Source organism: Microcebus murinus, chromosome 8 (assembly GCF_040939455.1).
Source record: "Microcebus murinus isolate Inina chromosome 8, M.murinus_Inina_mat1.0, whole genome shotgun sequence".
NCBI lineage: Eukaryota > Metazoa > Chordata > Mammalia > Primates > Cheirogaleidae > Microcebus > Microcebus murinus.
The window spans coordinates 30,975,845-30,999,499 of NC_134111.1; the positions used below are offsets into that span (position 1 = coordinate 30,975,845).

Consider the following 23,655-nt stretch of genomic DNA (forward strand, 5'->3'; position numbering starts at 1 on the left):
AAAGTGTTATATACCATTTTATGTTCCCACAAGCAGTGCGTGAGAGTTCCAGTTTCTCTGCATCCTCACCAACTTGTGGTATGTGAGCCATTTTATGTTGTGGTTTTAATTTGCAGTTCCCAACTGAGTCATGTTTTGTATCCTTTGTGTGCTGTTTGCCATTCGTATGCTTTCTTTGGTGAGGTGACTGCCCATTTAAAAAACTGGGTTTTCTTATCATTCATTTTTTTGAGCATTCTTATGTATTCTGTATGCTTTGCAAATATTTTATTCTCATCTGTGGCTTGTCTTTTTATTCTCCTAACAGTATCTTTCAAAGAACTGAAGTTTTAAAATTTGATGAAATTTATCAAGATTTTTTTAATGGATCTTGCTTTTAGTGTCATATCTAAGAAATCTTTGCCTACCCCAAAGTCACAAAAATTTCCTCCTATATTTGCTTCTTAAAGTTTTATAATTTCAAGTTTTACCTTTGGGGCTATGATATGTTTTGAATTATTATTCTTTCTTTTTTATTTATAATTGACACATAATAATCATACATATTTATAGGATAAAATGTGATGTCTCAATGCACGTATATATAGTATAATGATCAAGTCAGGGTAATTACCATATCCATCACTTTAAACATTTATCATTTGTCTGTGTGATGCAACATATGGATCAGAGTTCAAATTTTTGCAAATTTATGTTCCAGCAACATTGCTGAGAGATCTATCCTTTTCTCCATCGAATGGCCGTTACATATTTGTCAAAAATAATTCATATATTTGCCAATGTATGTCTATTTCTGCACCCTGTTCAGTTCCACTGATCCACATGCCTCTCTTGTCTTGATTACAGCAGCTATGTGATAAGTTTTGAAATCAAGTAGTCATTTTGGCTACTTTGGGTCCTTTTGCATTTCATGAATTTTAGAATCAGCCTGTCACTTTCTACAAAAAAGCCTGCTGGAATTCTGATTAAATGGTGGATAGACTGATTAGGGGAGAATTGCCATTTTAGCAATATGTGTCTCCAGTCCATGAACAAGCCTATAACTCACCATTTATTTAAGTGTTTTATACTCTGTTTTGGCAGAATTATGTAGTTTTCAGTGAATAATTCTTTCACTTTTTTGTCAGATTTATCCCTCAATGTTTCTATTATTTTGATCATATTATAAATCATATTGCTTTGTTAAAATTTTAATTTCTCATTGTTGCTGGTACGTAGAAATACAATTGATTTTCTTGTGTTGATCTTGTTGTTTCCTACAGCCTCACTGACATCACTCCTATTGGTAGTAGTAACGTTTCTTGAGGAGTCTATCAGATCTTCTACATAGATGATCATGGTATTCTTCAATAAAGACAGTTTTATTTCTTCTGTCTGGTTGCCTTTTAATTCTTTATCTTGACTTATTGCACTGGCTAGATCCTCCAGTACAATGTTGAGCAGAAGAGGAGAGAACAGACATCCTTATTTTTCCTCATAGGGGAAAGCTTTCAGTCCTTCACCATTAAGTAATACATTAAGTGTAAGTTTTTCACAGATACTCTTTATCAGGTCTAAGAAGTTCCCTTTTGTTCCTCACTTGCCGAGAGTTTTTACCAGAGTGCCAGGATTACAGACATGACCACTGTCCCTGGCCTAAGTTATTTATTAAAAAGAGTTAAATAATAAGAAAATAATCTTATGCATTTCTCCATGTAATTACCATGTCTGGTACTTTTCATTCCTTTGTGTAGATTCATATTTCTACCCAGTGTCAGTTGCTTTCCATTTGAAAGACTTTCTTTGATAGTTCTTGTGGTATAGGTCTTAAGGCTTTTGTTTATCTGAACAAGTCTTCATTTCACTTTGATTTTTGAAATATATTTCTACTGGGTGTAATATTTTGGGTTTATAGGTTGTTTTCTTTCAGTACTTCAAAGATGGTTTTCAACTGTCTTCTTGCTTGCATTGTTCTTGGTGAGAAATCTGCTGTCCTCTTTTTTTTTTTTTTTTTTTGAGACAGAGTCTCTCTTTCTTGCCTAGGCTAGAGTGAGTGCTGTGGCGTCAGCCTAGCTCACAGCAACCTCAAACTCCTGGGCTCAAGCAATCCTGCTGCCTCAGCCTCCCGAGTAGCTGGGACTACAGGCACGAGCCACCATGCCCGGCTAATTTTATATATATATATATATTAGTGGCCAATTAATTCCTTTCTATTTTTATAGTAGAGACGGGGTCTCGCTCAGGCTGGTTTTGAACTCCTGACCTTGAGCAATCCGCCCGCCTCGGCCTCCCAGAGTGCTAGGATTACAAGCGTGAGCCACCACGCCCGGCCTGCTGTCCTCTTGATCTTTGTTCCTTTGTACATAAGGTGCCGTTTTTCTATGACTACTTTTAAGATTTTCTTTTTTTAATACTTGCTTTAAACAGTTTTATTATTCTATTCCTTGCTGTAGTTTTATTTATGTTTGTTATGCTCAGGGTGTTTTGAGTGTCTTAAATCTGTAAGTTTATAGTTTTCATCCAGTTGGAAAAATTTTAGCCCATATGTCTTCAAATATTTATTCTGTCTCACATCTTTAGTTCCTAAGAGAACTTCAGTTACATGTATTTTAGGCTGCTTAAAGCTGTTCTTCAGTTCACTGATGTTCTTTTAATTTTTAAAAATTCTTTTCCTTTCTTTGTTTATTTTGGATAGTTTATATTGCTATATTATTAGGTTCGCTAATATTTTGTTCTGCTATGTTTAATTAGTCATTAATCTCTTTGAGTGTATTTTTCATTTCAGACATTTCAGTTTTCTTTTGTATAAGTCCAATTTGGGGCTTTTAAAAATTTTATATATCTCTACTTCTTAAGTATACAGGGTACAGTTTTAATGTCCTTGTTTGCTTGCTAATTCTAACATATCTATCTGTGCTGGGTGGTTTTGATTGATTGATTTTTCTCCTCATTATGCTTGTATTTTTCTGCTTCTTATCATGCCTGGTAATCTTTGATTGCATGCCAGACATTGTGAATTTTACCTTATTAGGTGTTGGATATTTTTGCATTCCTATAAGTAATCCTGAACTTCATTCTAGGATGCAGTTAAGTTTCTTGGAAACAGTTTGATCCTTTTTGGTATTTTTTTTTAGTATTTTCTAGGCAGGACCATAGCAACAGTTAAACTAGGGCCAAGCATTCTCCAGTATTGAGGAAAGACAATTCTGAGTACTATGTCATATGTCCTATGAATTATAAAGTTTTTCCATCTGGCTAGTGGAAATGACAATTATGTATATTATTCCATTTTAATGTAAAAATGCATAAATTATAGCTATGTTTCTCTCATTTATTCAATGACTATTTTCTGAATATGGACAATGTGATAGACATCAAGTATAGAATAGCAAATAAAACAAAATCTTTCCTCTCAATGAATCTACATTCTATGGCTGGAGATAGGCAATAAGACAATAGTTATATAATTTATCAAGTAGTAATATGTGCTTTGAGAAAAATAAGGCAGAGTAAAGGAGAGAGAACAAAAGGGGAGTGGAATAGGGTACAACAGTATTTGAATATTGGGGAAGAACTCTTTGAAAAGCTGATATTTGAGCGGAGAGTAGAATGAAGTGAAGCAGCACAGCTGGTGGCTATGTGGTGAAGGACATTCCAGGTTAATGGACTAATAAGTGCTGGGATGGAATAATAGGAGGAGAGCATGGTCTTAGCACGTGTAAGGAAGAGCAAGGAGGCCAGTGTGCGGCGTGTGGTAAGAACGTGAGGGAAGGAATGGCAGGAAGTGATGTCAGAGGAAGCACTAGGAGGATGGGGGTCATACAGGCTTTGCTGCATGCAGTAAGAACTAGATTTTATTAAAAGGGTGAGAGAAACCATTTAGAGGTTTTGAGAAAGGTAGTGGCATGACCCAACGTGCACTTTTAAAGGGTTACTCTTGTTGCCATGTGGAGAATTGACTGTAGGTGACAGGTAGAGCAGAGAGACCAGGTTGGAAGCTATTATATTCCTCCAGGCCAAAGAATTGGTTGTTGTGAGGGTGATGAGAAGCCAATCAGACCCAGGACAAATTTAGAAATTAGAGCTAGCAGGATGTGCTGATGGATTAAATAGGAGGAGGAGAGAGAGGCAGAGAGAGAGAATTTAAGAGTGATTTCAAGGTTTTTTTTTTTATTGTTGTTTGTCTTCTCATCTTCCCCCAGCCTCCCACCCCCAGAAACAAGAAAAATAAAGTTGCCATTTAGTAGGATGAAGAAACTTGGGAGAGGAGAATAAAAAATTCAGGTTTGACATGTTGAGATTTTCTATGAAACATCAAGGAGGCAGTTAGATATACAAATCTGAAGTTCAGGGGAGAAGTCTGGTCTGGAGACATAAATCTGAGAGTTGTCAGCATATAGAAGGCATTTAAAGGCCAGGCCTGGATGAGATCATGTGGGGTGTCACTATAGATAGAGAATGGAAGGTGGCTGAGGATTAAGATTATGCAACATTTAGAGGTCAAGAAAACAAGGAAAGCCATCAAAGGAGACCAGAAAGAAATGGTCAAAGAGGCAGGATGAGATCCAAGAGAGTGACATCCTGGGAACCAAGAGAGGAAGATATTTCAAGAAGGAGGATGTGGTATACTATGTCAATTGCTCCTCAGAGTTGAAGAAAATGAGATTGTTGAAGTAACTTTGGGATTTGGCAATGTGGGGGACATTGGTGACTTTGACAAGGGCAGTCTTGTTGAAGTGGTAAGAATGAAAGTCTGACTGGGGTGGATTCAAGAGAAAACAGATGCTAGGAAGTGGCGACAGTGAACATGGGTGGTCCTTGGAGTCATGTTGTAAAGGGGAACATAGAAATGGGTGTCAGCTGACGCATGTGCCTGACATACTTAGATGCCTTAGAGGAAACGTGAAAAAGGGTCCCCTGTAGTTACCTCTGGCAGACAGGTTGAATGGACCTAGGTATAGAGGGGATAAAGGAAAGTTGTACTTTCCCCTTTATAACTTTCTGTGCTCTTTGATTTTTTTTCCCCCAGTCAAGCTTGCATTACTGTTACTGGGATGCAATCCTCACATGGTTTATATTAACATGTGCAAGTATGCATAAAGATACATTATACATAGTATGATTAGGTTAAACAAAAACTATGCAGAGAAAAGATAGGAAGAAAATGCATAAAATATTAACAGTAGTGCTATACAGCAGAAATAGAATGAACTTTGGAAGTACTTTGGGCTAAAATCTGGCTCCCATATGCATCACTTAATGTCTCCTGCCCTTGGTTTTCTTATTTGTTACATGTATATAAAAACACTACCATCATTAAGGGTTAGTTTGAGACTTAAATGGAATGATATATGTTAAATGCCTGGAAATTAGTAGGTTCTTGGGCCATTACGCCATTCCTTCTAATTTTCTTTATTTTCCAATGTTTTAAAAGGGTCAAAATATTCATATATTACTGGTGTAATTAAAAATTAGAGTCATTGGAGACAGATTGGAACAACAGTTGCTGAAATGTTAGCAGTATTTGATTCTAGACGACGGAGAAATAACTGATGGTTATTTTCCATTCAGTACAGTTTCTGTGTTTTTGAAACCAGCCAGCCAACAAATAAACAGAGTTCCTTTAAATAGAAACAGAGGATTATATATATATATCTTTTTTTCTTTTTTTGCTCAGTTTACTGACTTTTGTTTAACAGGAGTAGAAGATGTATAGAAGGTATAGTAGGAGAGGAACTGAAAGCTCAGATGGTGCCTACCATCTAAAAAATTAGTTGGAGAAAATCTAATGCATCAGAAAATAATTTAATGAAAATGTAATTTCATTTATAGATAAACTTTAAGGCTTTCATCTGCTGCCTAAGTTGTAGTTCAACTTAGAACTTGAGATTTTTTAGGAGATTGGCCTGTAAAGCAGCCCCAGTTTACCTGTTCCTGGTGTCATCATTTATAGGGTCCCCTCTCACTTTCAGAAGTGCCCAGGTTTGGATGTTGAAGTATGGTCTGCACCTACTTAAGTGACGTGGAGCCCTTAAAAATTTTCACGGTGGGATTCAATAATGTTCTTGGATGGTTTTGTTCAGAGATTTGTATCTTATGATGGAGAGTAGGATGGTGGGTCATGGAGATCAAAAGTATGTCAAGGTCAACTTCTAGATACAAAAATTCTGTTACCAAGTCAAGAAAGATAAAGAGCATTTGGGGTCAGGCGTGGTGGTTCACGCCTGTGATCCTAGCACCTTGGGAGGCGGATGCAGGAGCATTGCTTAAGGCCAAGAGTTTGAGACGAGCCTGAGCAAGAGTGAGACCCCATCTCTACAAAAGATAGAAAAATGAGCTGTGGTGGTGCTCACCTGTAGCCCCAGATACTTGCAGGAGGCTAAGACACAATGATCACTTGAGCCCAGGAGTTGGAGGCTGCAGTGAGCTATGATGACTTTCCAGTCTGGGTGACAGAGTGAGACCCTGTCTCAAAAGAAAAAAAAAAAAGCATTTGGGATGGGAAGAGACTCTACTGTGAAGTTTTCTGTCCTAAGTGGACAGCATAAGGATGTGTTCTTTATATAGACCAGGGGGAACAATACTAAGTAAAATATATTGCAAACCTTAAGGCTCTATTCAAATGCAAAATGTCTTCATGTGTATGTGCAATTCCATTTGAGTCTCACTATATTCTCTAGTAGGCTTTTTTAAAAAATATAAATATGGGAATAGCTGGTAATTGATTGATCTGGGAATAAAACCAAGTCTCCTTACGCTCTTTGCATTATAACACACATCTGGGCACCTTCTCCACACTCTCTGGGGTAGGGCTTTTTCTGACTAGGATAAAAAAATGGGTGTAGGTGGCTTCCCGGAGGAAGAGCTACATGGTTGCTTTTTCGGGAGACTAAGTTACCTCTACTATATAAAGTGCCTTTGCTACATAAGGTATTGAGAAGAAGATGCAGGGTTTTGGCCTGAAAAATGCTTGTTCATTACGGAGGGGAAACAGTAGATGGTTGACTATTGTCAGATTTAGGCATGTGCGATTTATCTTGACATTGGAAATTCCATTCCTTTCTCTCTCCTGCAGAAAACCCAAGAAAGCAAAAGGGAGGGAAACTGTGGACAGAACTTCAAGGGCTTGACCTGGTATCAACGGAGGCTTTTGCTTAGTACTTTACTCACATACCAACTTCTAAATTAAAGATTACAGTGTGGAATTTAAGGCTTGAAACAGAAAGTAAAAGCTCATAGCTAATCGCTCTTTCAACTTTTTCTGAATACACACTCTTTGGAGAAAAGTCTTATCAGTGTAAATAATGCTTTTATCTCAATGCCAAGCGATATTTCATTTTGATGTAGGAAGCAGGGTAAATATTTCTTTTGGAAAAGTGTTAACATTTTGTGTTGCTGAATTAAGTAAATCATTTGTGATAAAGAAAACCCCACATACAGCTCTTCCTCATTGTCCTAAAACCATATCAAGACCCCACATGTCTGAGAGAAGGAAATTGTACCTTAAGGCTTAGCACAAAAGTCATAAAGGCTGGTTTCCATTAAAGCTGGGCTGCCAGCAGCCTGGAATTAAGGACTGTAGGGAATGTTGAAACTTAAAGTTCATCTCTAACATGTAGGGGGTTCACACACAACTGTTCTGAAGGCTGATCTTTAGTGACAGATGCACAGACAGGAAGACTCAAGTGTTACACAGAAAACTCAAGCCTTCTTCCATCCTAAGCCCTTTTAGCTTTCATTTTAGGCATCAGCCAGTCATTGCCAAGGATATGTCAGAAGGGACTGATCCCAGCTATTTCAAAGGGTCTTCTTTTGTGTGTTGTTCTTAGGATATCACATAGTGTTCTATTCTGTGATATATTGTAGATATACCGTAATGATCACAGATATCAGTGATCCTAATGATTTTTTCCCTCCAGTTAATGTCAACATGGACTTGTGGGATGAAAGCTCATAAAGCTAGGGGGCAATCCTCATTAGAGTGATGTAAGTTAAATATTACCACTAATTAGATATGTTGTTTAAACTTTTGATGCCTCAATTTCCACACCCATAAATGGAGATTCGAATCTCTACCTCCCTCATTGGGGATGTTCTCATGGTCAAAGGATGATTATATGTCAGATCCTTTGAAAAACTAGCATCCTGACTATGGTCGAGACATGGTGCTCATCCATGTCTAGTTTATCTTCCTGGGAAGATTCCTCCTCCTGATTTCCCTTACAATTGGGCAGGTTGTGTGACACTTTCTGGGCAGTGGGTCATGGTTGAACATGAGTCACTGCTGGGCCACAACACTTCATTGCTGGTGTAAGACCCTTTAGGGTTCTCTTCCCTGCCATGGCGATTGTGGAAATGTTTAAGTCTGGAAATGTTCCATAGTTCAGAGCTGTCTAGAATGCTAAGGCAACACATGGAAGATCCAGGAAAAGGTGCCTAGACCAACAGTGGCCTGGAGTAAACAAGAAATGGACCAATACAGTAGTTCCCCTTATCCAAGGTTTCCCTTTCTGCAGTTTCAGTTACCTGTGGTCAACCTCGGTCTAAAAACATTAAATGGAAGAACCCAGAAATAATTCATAAGTTTTAAATTGTGGGCAGTTCTGAATAGCATGATGAAATCTTTTGCTGTCCTGTTCCATCCTGTGCAGAACATGAATCATGCCTTTGACCAATGTATCCGTGCTGTGTATGCTACCTGCCCGTTAGTCACTTAGTAGGCATCTCTGTTATTAGAGCATGATGGCATTGCAGTGCTTGTGTCCAAGGCGGTAGTAGTCCAGCGCCATGTCACAGTGCCAACATCTATCACCTCTCTTCATCTCATCATGTAGGCATTTTATCGTTTTACGTTATCACAAGAGGAAGGATGAGTACAGTACAATAAGAGAGAGATCACATTCACATAACCTTCATTAGAGTATATTATAATTATTCTATTATATTATTATTAATCTCTTACTGTGCCTAATTTATTTATTAAAGTTTATCATTGGTATGTATATATAGGAAAAAACATGGTATAGTAGTTTTTGGCACTATCCGAGGTTCTAAGCATCCACTGGGGGTCTTGGAACATATCCCCTGAGGCCAAGGGGGCACTACTGTGCTATGTCAGATCACTGAGATTGAGGGTTATTTGTTATGGCAGCACAACATAGCCTATCCAGACTGCTCTAAGTATAAATAAATATTAAATTTATTACTGTGATTAATTATCAGCTATCTCCTAGCTTCTTCCTGATATTTACTATTAATTTGCTGTGTGCCATTGTATAGCACCTACTGGATTTGAATCTGATTACTTTGACTCTTTTCCCATCCTCCCACCTCCAAGAATCTCCAACGTCCTATTGGTGTAATCTAAAGGAACAAACTGTATTAGCAGTCATGACATATTAGCAGTGGCAACATAAAGGATGAGAGCTAAGTTCAAGGAATACTGTGTCTGGCATATAATGGGTACTCAATAAATGTTTATTGACAATAGGAAGAGAAATTGGATGGTGTGGCTGTTACCACTGATTCCACGTGGCAAAATCTAGTAAACCTTTAGATCCCATCTTCCTTGACCTCACAAGCAGAGTTTGGCGTATTTCATCACTCCCTCTTTATGGAAGCTCTCTTTGATTCTTGGCTTCCAGGACACCAGAATCTTCTAGTTTCCTTCTGTCCCAGTGGCCACTCCCTGGTCTCCTTTGCTGAATTCTTTTCTTCCTGGTATCCAAATATCAATACTCTAGACCTCAGGCTCTGGACTTCTCCTTCATTTGAATCTCTCAGTCATGTCTGCTCTCTGTTTTACTATTGAGTGATTTATTTTTATTGGTTTATACATTGTCTTTTATATAGTGAGTAGTAACCCTCTTTCTGCATAACCCTCTATCCTACATTGCTGATAATTTTCCTCATCTGTCAATAGATTTTTACTTATTTATGGTTTTTCCATATAGACAATTTATATTTTTATGTAATCAAATATGTCACTCAGTTTTTCTTTAGGCTTTTGGAGACATTGAGGATTCACCAATGTGTGAAGTGGTTATGCTTAATGTGAGTGTCCCCTATGTTAAAGCCGTCTCTCTTTGCATAGCAGGGCCATGTTGCTCATTCATCATTGTTTGACCATGTTCTCTGGGTTATGTAGCTGTATGGTGAAAGGCCAAGTCACTCCAATCTATGATCTTGCCAATTACCCTTTTTCTTGTAGTAATCATCTATTGCCATGTAAGAAAGAGCTCTAAAATTTGGTGTAAAGCACCAATAATCACTTATTCTCTCTCATGGTTTCTGTGGATCAGGAATTCAGAAGTGGCTTGGCTGGGCAATTCTGCGTCAGGGTCTCTCTTGAGCTTATTGTAGTCACATGTTGGCTAGGGCTGTGGTCATCTGAAGGCTCTTCTGGGGCTGGAGGATTTATTTTTAAGGTGACTTACTCACATAGCTGGCAGCTGATGCTGGCAAGCTGGTCGCTGTCCATGTGGATCTCTTTATGGGGCTGTTTGAGTCCTTATGACATGGTGCTCTTGGCTTTTCCCAGAGCAGTTAATGCAAGAGACCAAGGCAGAAGCTCCTGTGTCTTTTATGACTTAGCCTCCCATGTCATCGTTTCCACCTAATTCTATAGGTTGCATGATAGGCCAGCCCCACTTCAATGTGTGTGTTGGGGGGGGGAGAAGGGGACTGCAAAAGTGGGAACACCGAGAGGTGACATCATTGGTGCCACATTGGGGGCTGGCTACCATGGTAACCAAAGAACATTATTTATTTGAGATGTTTTCTTGGGTTTGATAGACACTTTTAAACTGAGAATGCAGGAATGCCAACTGATGAATACTGAGATTGATCAAAAGCACTGTTGACTTTACACTGTACCCAAACAGAAAGCAGAAAGGAAATGGGTGAGTTTTTGCAGATTGCTTGAATAAGACCCTCAAAATAGAAGGGGGGGCCTGAGATTACCCTGATGTGGTACCTTCTGTTATACTTTTTGGGACTAGTGTAATTCTTGATTGTCCACTTCCTCCATATTTTCTGAATCCAAATGCTTTGAGGAAAATGGATCAGACAGGGGCAAGAAAATGTTTAAGATGGTGTAGAAATGGCTGTTAATAATGGCAATAACTATTTTATTTGTTGAGTGCCAGATATGTCCCAGACCATTTTCATAAATGGTATCTTATTTGGTCTTTCTACTGGCCATTGATGGAAGGCCATTGTAAGTGTGACAAACCTGATACTCACAGTAATTCATCCAAGGTCATGCAGTAAATGGTTGTAGATCTGTCAGCCATGGTTAATCTACTACCTCTCACTGTATTCTATTGATATAAAAGCATAAACACACACACACACACACACAATGTTTTGGCATAGAAAGTTGAAAAGCAGTAGAGTTGTGTAGTATCTGGGAGGATCTGTCAAAGGTAAAAGATCCAGGAAAATGTAATCCCAGATACAAAAACACTCTGAAACTGAAAAGTGCTTTATAAATTTAAGGTGGCAGTGTTATTAATATTATTCAGCTCGGAGTAGTAAGAAAATGAATCATGTATCATTCTTCATTTCTTCTTTCGTCAGATTACAGCAGAGCACCTGCCCATTAATCCTGACCCTGTTAAAACAATAACTGCCTATCCAGGCAATACATTGGAATTAATGTGTAATTAAGGAAAATTATCATTGCTTGGCTATGAAATGGGAATAGCAGTATTTCAAGTTAATATATATTCTAGACCAATACATGCTTTAGATTAGGAAACTCTGATGTATAATTTAGGAAGATATTAAATCATCAGTTTAAAATTAAAGCATAAAAAGCTTTATGGCTGTAAAAGCATTTCTTTGGAATGTCAATGTGGTGTCATATTTGTCTTCAACATGAAGGCATTGCCTTTCTGACAACCACTGCTCAAAGAAAATGGCCTTGGGAATGGGGAAGGCATGTTTCTCACTGATTTTTTTCCCCTCTTCGATGTGATCCCTGATGGCGTTAGCACATTAGCGATGAACTCGGATGATGGTCTCGAGGCGAGGGATGATATGTTGCCCTCATTACATTGCCTTGGCGCCTGGCCCGTAGACCAGCAGCAAGAGCCTTGATTTCATTTTAAAAGGAGTTAGAAGAATGTGAAGAAGGTCACGGCCATCAATCTGTTATCACTCCGCTAGATGGGATCTCTTTAAGGAGGCGCAGGAAACATATTTTAAAACCTCCAGTGAAGGCCCCCAGATGATGATGTTCATCTTGCCACTTCCTAATGAAAGTGTGCAATCTCTGAAACGGAGCTCACAAGCACTACACAACAAAAACTGTCCCAGGAAATGCTTTCATTTTAAACTGTCAAAGCTAGAGTCAGCCTGTATAGTCAGTGTAGACATTGAGGCATGTATATGAAAGCAAAAAAAAAAAATATTTTGCAGTCCTGTTAGGTTTTATTAACTTCACATTCTTGGGAGTGGGTCAGAAATGGAAAGAAGGAGTGCAGAGGAGAGAAATGGAGACTGAAGTTAAATGTCTTGCTTAAGGCTGCTTACTGATTGGAAGGCGGGAAGTTCTAGGGTGTAGCTCTGCTATCATGAGCTGTAGCCAGGAAGTCTCTGGATATTATGCACTTTGCCTTATTTCTTTTATTTTATTTTTAAGGATATTTTAGAAAAGAAACATATAGTACTTAGAATTTGAGTCCTCCAACATGGGATTTAGTTTTGTGAAATTTTATCTAGCAATTAGGTGCATGCATATGTATTTTTACATAATTAAAATTTGGATGCAGATTCAAGTACATATTTTACTTATTATTAATATAAACTATTTTTTGCAGCTATGATACAAAGTCTTAATAACATTTCATGGTAGTCTCATAGTCCATCAAGTTGATAGGTCATAATTTATAATAACTGTTCCCTTCCTGTTGGACATTTAGATTGTTCCCAGAATTTCCTCTGCTGCAGATGATAATGTAATAAACTTCTTCATGAAGATAGATTTTTTTATTGCCTAAAGTATTGTTAAGTTAAATTTTTCAAGAATAGATTTAGAGGGTCAAGGCCAATTCTATTTGTTTATGTGATTTATCTTCATGGGTTTGCTTCCCTGGTAGATAGTGAATGATTGTTCTTCTTTTTATATATTGTTAAGTTTTCAGAGTCTAATCAGCATTGAGGAGTTCACATAGTACTGATTTGACTGATCAAATTTGATGATTGCATTGGTAACCGTCCCAGCAGGACACAAAATTCACCCTGTTGGTTCAAACAAAGAAGAATTGATAAGGGGCTATGCCCACACAGAAGGGCATGCTGGTGACGGAGCAAACAAGGGACTACAACAGTGGAAAGGCCCTGGACCAAATGGACAAGAGAGTGACGTAGTGTTTCATGAGTGCTCATGGCAATGGGAGGAAGTGATGTTCCCGGAGCCCTTACAGCTACAGCCGTGGTGGAAGCAGAGCCTGCTGGTCTGGAGCTGTAGAGTGACGTAGCTTCCACCTGAGCCCTATTGGGGCTGAGGCATGCCGGGAGTGGGAGGGAACACCTCAACCTCCCTCCCTCCAGTCTCCTGTAGTGCCAACCGAAGTCACTTGGCACAGGAACCTGGGTGATGCTGCCTTCAGGGTTCATCTTCCTGGAACACAGAAAAAGACAGACAATGGATCTGGGGCTGGTGGAGGTGAAGTGGCAAATGGAAAAATCCAAACAAGCAAAACAAAGTAGCACAATAATGACGGGAAGTTTGTGTCAATAGCAGTACAGGGCCCATTTTGCAGAATCTCAAGTTTGGATCATTTTCACATCTCTCTGGACTGTAGTCTTTCTGAAAGGCCTTGAATATGACATTTCCTTTATATGAAAACCAGGTCACAGCGAGAGAGCTGGGGACTCCTAAAGCGCACTCATCACTGACTCGAAAACAAGTCCCAAGTCTGTGGGCTCTGTTTGCTCCTTGGCAGTCTTTGTAGTGATCTTATGTCAGCTCTGATTTTATTCCTCATAATAGCTGTTCCTCGTCTCCTCCAGCTCCTGACCTCACCCCTCAAGGTTTTGAGCTGAGTGTGTTCTAGTTTCAAATGCACGCCCAGGGCAGATCGTCTGTGTAGCAACATGGTCTCATTCCCCACAGCAGTTTCTCACATTGGGGCCCCAAAGTCTCTGAGCATTTATGGACTTAGGGAGCTTTTGAGTCCTCTCTATGAATTCTAGAATATTGCTTTTCTTTGGATGGCACTCAAAATTTAATATAGACATATTCTGGACCATTGGGATGGCTGTCTTATAATTGAGCACTGCAGCACGTCGGTGTCTGCATCTGCATGTGGGTTTGTGTTCAAATTAGTGTCAAGTAAAACCACTTTACACGTGGAGGGTTCTTAAGAAAAAATCAGGGTAGACTTACTTTGATCCCAAAGCACTATTTACATTCAAAGACCAGAAGCTCACGGAGCAGGCTGATGAAGGACGTTTACACGGCAATTCCAGCAGGGAGAGTGGTGGGAGGATCCAGTCATCACATGGAACGTGGAAGTATGGGCTGGCCAAGCCCACAAGGACTGAAGCCACAGTGACCAGCACCACACACCCCCTCCTTTGGGCAGCAACGTGGTTTCAGCAGAACATCCTCTAGCATGTTAAATGAATGTCGTAATTTGGATGCTATTGGTTGTACAGTTTGGGTTGTATTTATTTATAAATGTTCTTTGGTTTGTGTAGATTAAAGGTGATATGTCTAAGGATTTTGCACCTGGTTTTATGTTGGTCATTTTCTAAGCAACATGCTAAGAATGATAATTTGAGCGGGATTCAAGAGAACATGTTTCTTTTAAAAAGGTCTGTACATAACTCCAGGTAGACAATTACTGTGTGGAGGAAAGGGTATTAAATTGGTCATCTTGGCTTCCATGTACTGATTGATTGAAAGTAGGAAGGAAAGAAGAAGGGAAGGAAGAAGGAAGAAAAGATCTTATAAAAGACTATATGAATCTTCACCCCAAGAATTCATGAGGTTTTTGGAAGCTGTAGTATCACATATTTAGAAAGTACCCACACGATATTAGCCAAGAGAACCCCACAGGCTCATTCGGTCTACGATTTTCTAGTTAGGGACTCTTTCTTGTAGAACCCACTGGCTATTCTTCTTACTTCTGCCATATCCAAGTGGCATACTGAACTCTCGTATATATTTGCTGACTGATTTTACGTATTAATTCCATGTGTTGAAAACATTAAAGAATATCTCTTCCTTTAAATTCCTCACTGCACTCCCCCTCCAAGGATGTGGTTTACTAATACAGTACTTCTTGGGGGATGCCAATATTAGTCCTCTTTGGGGCTGGGACAAACTACCTTGTAATTTTTAGTGACAATTTTTCCACTGGGCAGAGAACATTGTCTCCTCTCTGCACATAGCAGATAACTTATATCAACACTCAGGGCAATTATATGCATGTGGGAAACCCAGGTAATGGCGTGACTGGTGTTAAATGCGTGGGTCTGTTCTTTCGCAGGGGTTATAAAGCATTATGCGGTGGATCATATGATACCACCAACAGGTGTGCATGCTGGAGTAGCCCAGTATTCACAGCTAGGCAACACATTTTGTCCTTAGCAACCCATGAGAGCTGAGTCACTTCTAACACTTCTAAAGTTATGGTAACAGGGCAGTTATGAACTATTCTTGTCACTGCTCACTAATTCCTTTAATGGAGTTCATCAGAGGTAGTGATCATCCAAATAATTGTTCATAAGTAATTTGGAGCTGGCACTGAAATGTGTTATGCAGTTTCTCTCCCACCAGTTGACCTTTCTCCTTGTTTGCTTTAAGATTATATAAAATGGAGCCCAAATTCCACAAGTTAGGAGTCTAATTACAGTTTTTCTCCTCCCCAGTTCTTTTATCACCTCCCTCTTCCTGTACCAGCCCCATTGTCCAAGTTGTCAGTAATGGCGATGAAGTCATAGCCGCGAGAAGCTACTTTGGGTAAGTTTCCCAGAGCCCAACACCGAGTAGCCCCAGGCTCAGTAACCAGGTTACAAGGAAGCCTTTGAAGAACAGCCTTGCTGTGATTTTTATTCCCCCCCTAAGAAGAAAGCTGGTGTGGGTTGATGTGGTCAGACTGCATCTAGCAGAAAAATTCTAGGAGGAAGTTGGACTTTCCTACTCAAACATAAACTTTTCACGGCCCCTCATGTCCACCACCCCACACCTCTTGACTGGCAAAACCCAGAAACTCAAACACATCCTTCCCTACCAGTCAGTGCAGTCACTTTACAAATCACTAATCTCCAAGCCTGTTTGCCAAAGTCAAACAATGCCTAGCCCCAACAAAGCCCTCCACAAACAAAGCCACGCCTAGCCTGCGAGGTAGGATAAGTGGATTACTTTCTAGACACAGCTGAAAGTTTAGGCTGCCAAAAGAGTCTTTCTTTCCCCTGGAGGACTTTTCTTTCCTGAGAGCCCCTCTTCCTCCCTCAGGGAAGCCACCCTGCCTCTAGGGGCCATGGAATCCCTCCAGGGAATCACATTTTGTCCAGAAACTGGTAAACCATGCCTCCCCACCCCCATCACGACTGGGAAGGGGCCCGCTCAGTTGGGATGAGTTAGGATGGGAGGGAGAGAGGCCAGGGAGTGCTGGTGCTAGTTTTGGTGCATTTGGATCCTGATACCATTTTTCTCCCACTGGGAATAAAGCTAATCAGCATCATAACCCACTTTCCAAACAACTTGAGCACCTTGGAGTACTACAATCATACTCTCTTGAATTATATGCTAATGTTATCTAATATTTTAGTTTTGACTCCTTTTATTATCACAATACAGATATTGATTTTATTTTACAGAGACAGTTTAAAAATATCTGTCTAAAATTACCTACATATTTACCACCTTTTCTCCTCCTTGTATGTCAGACATCCCTTCTGGGTTTGCTTTCCTCCTTTCTAAAGTATGCTCTTTAGAAATTTTTTTAGTGAAGTTCTGCTGGTAGTAGACTCTTTGTTTTTGTTTATAAGAAAATATATTTATTTCATTCTCATTCTTTAAAAAAAAAAATGCTTCATTGGGTGTCCTAGTTAATAGTTATTTTCTCCTAGCACTTTGAAGATAACTGTCTTCTGACTTCAATTGTTGCTGTTGAGAAATCTGTTGTCAATCTAATTGTTGATATCTTTCTGGCTGCTTTTATAACATGGTGATTGCCTTTGGTATTCTGCAGTATCATTTCAGTGTATTTAGATTTGGAAAACTTTATTTCTTTTACTTCAGTTATAGTGTTTTTCTGCATCTTTGGATTGATGTCTTCCTTCAGTTCTAGAAAAATCTTGGCCATTATATATCAAAATTGCATCTCCTCCATTCTCTATTCTTTCTTTCAGACTTGTATTCAACCTTCTTATTCTGTGCTCCATGCCTCTGAATACCTGTAATATTTTCCATGTCTTTCTCTCTCTCTTCCCCTCCCACCCCCAGACATTATGAGCACTTTTTTCATAATGTTTATCAAGTCAGTAATTCTCTTTTCAGCTTTGTACATCTGTGGTTTAACCCATCCATTGAGTCTTTAATTTTAATGGTTTTATATTGTTGCTCTTGTTTTCCTAAAAGTTCTCTTTGGCTAGTTTGTAAATCCTTCTGGTCATTTTTTGATAATCTCTCCTTATTCATTTTTTTAACTCCATATTTTATTACATGAAATGTTTTTATACAGTAATATTTTATATCTGAGAATACTAAATATTTGGTAATTGAGGGTATGATTCTGTTGTTTATTATCTCCACTAATTATTGTTGATGTTGTTTTTTGTATTTTGAGAAATTTTTGTGAGAGCTTATATTTGATTCAATTTAATGTATAGCAATATTGAGGGCTTAAATTGAAAGCTTTCCCCCAGAGAAGATTTGCTTTTTTTGTGTCCTAGAATTTGGGTGCAGGACTGATTTGGGACTGCTATAGCAACCTCCAAGGATCTTGGCTTACTGCATAAATCTCAGGTTTAGCTAACCCATCATGGGAGGGACCTGGTGCTCAGTCTGACTCCAGAGTCTTCACAGAATTTGCTCCTGGGGCAACCTTGACTTCTGTATGTGCTTGTCACATAGTATTTTGATTTTATCTATATTTCCTCCCTCCCTCCCTTCCTTCCTCCCTCCCATGTGTGTATATGTACTTTCTTGGGATATTTTCTTTACTTTTTTGGTGGTCAGAAATGCATTATAAGGTTTGTTTATTGTATTTATTCAGGATCTTGATATATTGTAGCAGGAGGACCTTGCAGAATATGGGCTAGAGGTAAAATAATAATAATAATAAATAACCTCTGTAGAGTGGGCCCCAGTTTCTTATCTCCTTTCAGTTACAGCTAACTTGTGGGCCTGAGTGTAGGCTGAGCTTTGGAACTACTCTATTCTTGGTTTATGGGGTATAATGGTGCCCTAATGCCCAGCATCTCACGCTCTACCTTATGGTCTTCTTTTATTGGACTGATCACCCAAAGTTGTTGGCCAGAGCTATGTCTTCAAAATATAGAATTTTATAGATAAATGAATATTTTTAAAGAAACAAATTGGAGCCAATATTTGGGTGCTCATTTCCTTTAAAAGATATATTTTCAGCTAACATATATCATTTACATGATTTCTTTATTTAAAAGAAAAAAAAAACTGTTACCACTAAAATATTTTTATTCATTCCACTTGGATATAATGTTGCCATCACTTGCTTCTTGAAAATCAGGATTGTGCCTTATTTTTCTTTTTCTGTCTAGTTATACCTACCATGTAATAAGCATCTCTGGAATTGAACTGCGTTTTCCAGATGGCTTCACAGAGATCTGGGTGTGGTATCTAGGGATGTTCCTTCAGATAGCATTTGAAATTTCCTGATAGGTCAGTCTTTAATTAGTAGAGCAAGTTATTTGGTTCAAGTTGGAGATTTAAATCATGGACTTCAGGGATACTTTCTGAAAATGGATTCCTTGTCCTACTTCTAATCAGCGGTACCACATCTTCCATATTATTGTGGAGCAGCTGCTGTAATTACATGAGAGAGTCTCACAAGGATAGAAAGTGGAGATAGAACTGGGTTTTATTTGGTGTTAATCAAAGCGGTCTTTAGTGCTTTTGCCTCATCTGGATGGAGACTATGGAAAGAAATGCGTAAGGCGCTCAGCATTTCCCAGTGAATAGTGATAAGAGGGTCTTTGAATGGGAAACACTTCCTAAATTTTTCTCTTTTAAAAAATAACCTCTCAAAACAAGTCAAAATTTCTTGGGGCAATTACAGAGCCTTTTGTAGCAACAAAATAGCAACAGAGTACCTTGCAGAACATTACGTATCTGTTCATGGCTCAGGTGCATAAGGACAGGCCAATGAAGAACATATCACCTCCCTTTTATTTGCACTTGACAGATTGCTCTATTTTTAATCTTGCTTAGTGTTCTGATGTCCTTGATTGTACACCAGAAGAAAACTTGATGAGAATTATGTATTTCACCTGCCTTAATTTCACAAATGAGAGAAAGAGAGAATTTACCTGGAGAATCTCGTCTCTTCTCTAATGAAAGATGATAAGTAATCCCTGATTGGTCGAAGTGGGTGAATAGCAAAGGGAATATGGGATCTGGGGAGTCAATTTCCTGCTTCCTAAAACGCAGCATACAGAGCATATCCTTTAAACACAAAGAGGTCCTCTGCTGGTTACCTGCTGGGGTCATGCAAGGCAAGAATGACCAAAATCCATATGTTTAGAAAGGCTCCTGAAAAAGCTATCTCCTCCAGACTTCTAAGACCCCAATAAGAAAAAGGAAAAAAATGAAAAATAAAAAAACCCACAAAATAACAAGAGCTGTAGCAGGTGAAATTACTTAGAGTATAGATGATTTTTACAAGCTTGAGAATATACAAAATACAGCAAGCAGGATGTTTCTTGGGAGTATGGCCTGAAGGAATGAGGGCAAGTGCCAGATGTGGGCTGCCCTCTGCATTGACTTCCTACCCTGTACTTCCTTTAGGGAACCACATCTCAAACTCTCTGTCTAAAAATCTTATCTCTGGGAAAGATGCAGTTAACTCCTTCATGCCGAGGTTAAATGACTAATAAGCTTCATGGGTTTCGTTCTCCTGGCCTTTAACTGGAGATAATGTTCAAGTCAATGGAATGCAGTTCTCGTTGTGTAATAGCAAGTGTATCTACTGGGGGGCAGAAGTTGCCTTTGAGGAAGGGGTGGGGAGTGCTGGGTGCTTTTTTAGAGTTGTAATGCTTTTTGCATGGTGCTGGCAGCATCCCCAACTGTTATGCTCGTGATGAAATAGATGAGACTCATGGTGGACTTCATCCAGCTTTCCTGAAGGGGCTTTATATACAGAGCAGATAACCTGTATAATTCATCTCTGTATCGTTCCTTTTTAATTCAATGCCCGGTGCTAGGTAGGAGCTCTGTAAGTATTGGCTGTTGAGTGGATGTCAGCCCAGGACCCATCAGCAGGGCCAGGGTACCGGGGAAGGAAAAAGAAAGAGGCACACAGACAGGTCCCCAGCCTGCAGGGACTGGGACGTGGAACACTGACATTGTCTCACTCTTTCTTTTGCCATCGTCTCAGTTCTTCTTCTTTTTATTTATTTATTTTTTTTGAGACAGTCTTGCTTTGTTGCTCAGACTAGAGTGAGTGCCATGGCATCAGCCTAGCTCACAGCAACCTCAAACTCCTGGGCTCAAGCAAACCTTCTGCCTCAGCCTGCTGAGTAGCTGGGACTATAGGCATGCACCACCATGCCCAGCTAATTTTTTCTATGTATATTAGTTGGCCAATTAATTTCTTTCTATTTATAGTAGAGACAGGGTCTCGCTCTTGCTCAGGCTGGTTTTGAACTCCTGACCTTGAGCGATCCGCCCGCCTCAGTCTCCCAGAGCTCAGTTCTTCTTGATACCAATTTTCCTTTTGTGGAAAAAAGTGACTTTCTTGTTTCTCATTTTTTTTTTTTCTTCTTGCTCCCCGAGACTTCTGTTTCTGCAGCCTCCCAGGCCCTCACCTTTGGTCTAAGAGCCTTTGGGTACTGCGGGACCTCTGCTCCAATTTAGTGAACGCAAGTCCCTCCTTTCTGGATGCCCCCTGGGAGGCCAATTGGACCAGGTCCCCAAATGGCAGCTCTTCTCCCTCCACGTCTCAAGACAACACTGTGCCTTTCTCTGCCTTGGATTCACGGACAGAAGCTTGGTTCTGCCATCAGGTTCTTGCCGGGGACAGTTTGCACCACTCTGTTGAGCTGTCCCCCAGCCCCTGCTACCAAAATGACGAATTTCCAGATGTATTCCATTTGTATTATTCTGGGGAGGGAGAAATCTTTAAATAACTTTTGAAGGGGAAGAGAAAGGGAAAAGCCACTGTTTTAATTTGGACATCAGTGTGGTTTGGCTGAGGACCTGTAGCCATATCATAACGAGTGTTTATTTAGACAAACGTCCACAGAGTAATTAATCAAGGGGGGGGGGCGCGACCAAAGTTACTCATCCATCTTAGGTACGTGACATGTTCTGTTTCATACCTGGAGGTAAAGTTCATGGTGCTTGTTCACAACCAAAGGTTTCTGCCCCCGAAAGAGGGTGTTAGGCCTGGTCCCACCAAATTATAGCAGAGCTGGATTAAGTGATTCTCCGTGACCGAGGAGAGGAGTATTGACTGCGTTCTTCTTCCCTGTTGCTGCAGACACTAATCATTGGTATCCATTGCATCTGTGTCCCATCAGATCTTTCCACTTGGGGACAAAAGGATGCTGCACAGAATACAGGTTTTTCTTGTGCCTGGTTCGTCGCTAGGAAAGATTATTAACCCAAGGACCTCTTTATGACTTGTCCCCAGCCTAAAACCGTCTACTTACTTACAAGCCTTTTTATCCCAAATGTCTACAGTATCAGTCCTAATGATACCTTTTCATGTTCATTTGTTTAGATATGCCACACTTCTGCCTGCCGTTGGCAACCCTCCTGGAGTAGGCCGCACTTGTTAATCACATGGATGTTGTGAGTATTATGTTCGCAAGTGGATGTAGAGAAGGTATTTTGATTGAACTCTAAATCCTCACCACATGAGCTGCTCATGCTTAGCAAAAATATACTAAACAGTTGTGATCTGGAGTTTCATTAATCTCAGGGATTACGCGCGCTTGTTCCTCGGTTAAACACCATGGTTTCAGTATCTTCCCCTACTCGTATCAGCTTTTTATGAAAGCTTTGGGTGGAAAGCTATGCCTTAGAATGTTTGGACATAAAGGTAGTTGTTGATCTTAATTTGCAATCATGAATTCATTTCATCTCATACGCTTTTATGTTATAGCTTCCTTAACGTTGTCAACATGAAAGTGCTTCAGACAGCTTTGAGTCCTAATCTTGTGGTTCTGTTCACTGAAGATAAGCAGCGATTTCTTGTTTTATTTTATTTTATTTTCCTGCAAGTCACTCATGGGTCTAAATAACCTCCTTAGTTGTACTGGCCAGGACCAAGCGAAGAGAGAAAAGATGAGAAAGGAGGAGGAGTAAGAAAGAAGGAAAGAAAGAAAGAATGAACAAGTTTGAGAAAGATAAAGGTAAGGAAGAGAAGCCTCTTGGTGATCTAGGTCACTTACTACTTCAGGGCTGTAAATATTCTGCATGATGATTTATGTGCCCAGAGTTAGGAAGGGCCCATCTTTAGGCCCCCTAAAGAAACTATACAGGATGACAGTCGGGACCATTTCTTTCCTACCTAAGTTTGATGATCGATCAAAGGATGGGAAAGGGCCCAGGGTGACCAGAGAGCTGGAAATTCCTGAGTCTTAAGTCATGATGAGTCACACAGAAAATTTCCCAGCATAGGCCAAAGGACATCTGACCAGCAAAGTCACTGGGAGAAAAGGGCTAAAAACAGAGAGGCCAGAAAGAACTGATGATGAAAGTGTTTCTTTCAAAGAGAGAAACATCTCAGACAAGTCCACAGAACCACAGAATCTGAGTAGACAGGATTCTCAGATAGTTTAGTCTTTCTGCTTCAGAGATGGGGAAACTGAGACCAAGATAGAGGAAGCGACACACCTAAAGCTACACAGTGAGGGGCTGGCTGAAGCCACACATAATGTCCTTTCCCTACTGTTATGCTGCCTTTTCAAGAAACAATCTTAGGCAAATCAGGGCTGTGTTGCATGGAATCAAATGAAATAGGGCAGATAAGAGTTTATTTCGTTGAAGGCTCAAAGAAGAGCCGTGCCCAGAAGGAAGTTTATTTTTTCTGGCCATGCCAGACTGCCTGTGTGCAGTAAATAGAAGCAACGTTCTAGATGGAACCCAGGAAAGGGTTCATGTGGAAATGGACTCACCTTCGATGTATGATGATTTTATTTCTGTTTGGGCAAAAGGAAAGGGACTTAGAAAAGCTACATAGGTTAATAACAAGTAGAACATGATTCCACATGTTCTTTCTCCAGGGAAGGGGTTAGGTGCAGCTTGAATTGCCCAATCCCTGGCAGCTCTGATGGGTGCTGGGGGAAACCCCACGTTTTGGCTGCCTCACCTTTTCTGCAGATGGAAGTCAACTCCTTGGCAGCTATACACCGAGAAGAAGAAAGGCCTCGGAACTCTTTTGGAGCTACTTAGCAAGGAGAGTTACTGCTAAAGACTGAGGACAACTTATTTCCGTCTTACAAATGTGCAGT

At 39.8% G+C, this 23,655-nt stretch overlaps 1 protein-coding gene across 2 annotated transcripts in view; it reads left to right on the forward strand.

Moving 5' to 3' along the window:
- The window catches only part of LYPD6B (LY6/PLAUR domain containing 6B), a 178,158-nt gene that overhangs the window by 72,446 nt on the left and 82,057 nt on the right, over window positions 1–23,655 (forward strand). Inside the window, exons 2-3 of one of the 2 annotated variants that reach the window (XM_076005515.1) lie at window positions 15,865–15,955; window positions 21,921–21,991. In XM_076005515.1, coding sequence (XP_075861630.1) covers window positions 21,987–21,991 — 5 coding nt within the window. In that variant the 5' untranslated portion in view covers window positions 15,865–15,955; window positions 21,921–21,986. The remainder of the gene's footprint in view (window positions 1–15,864; window positions 15,956–21,920; window positions 21,992–23,655) is intronic. The other variant, XM_076005516.1, reaches the window with a different exon arrangement.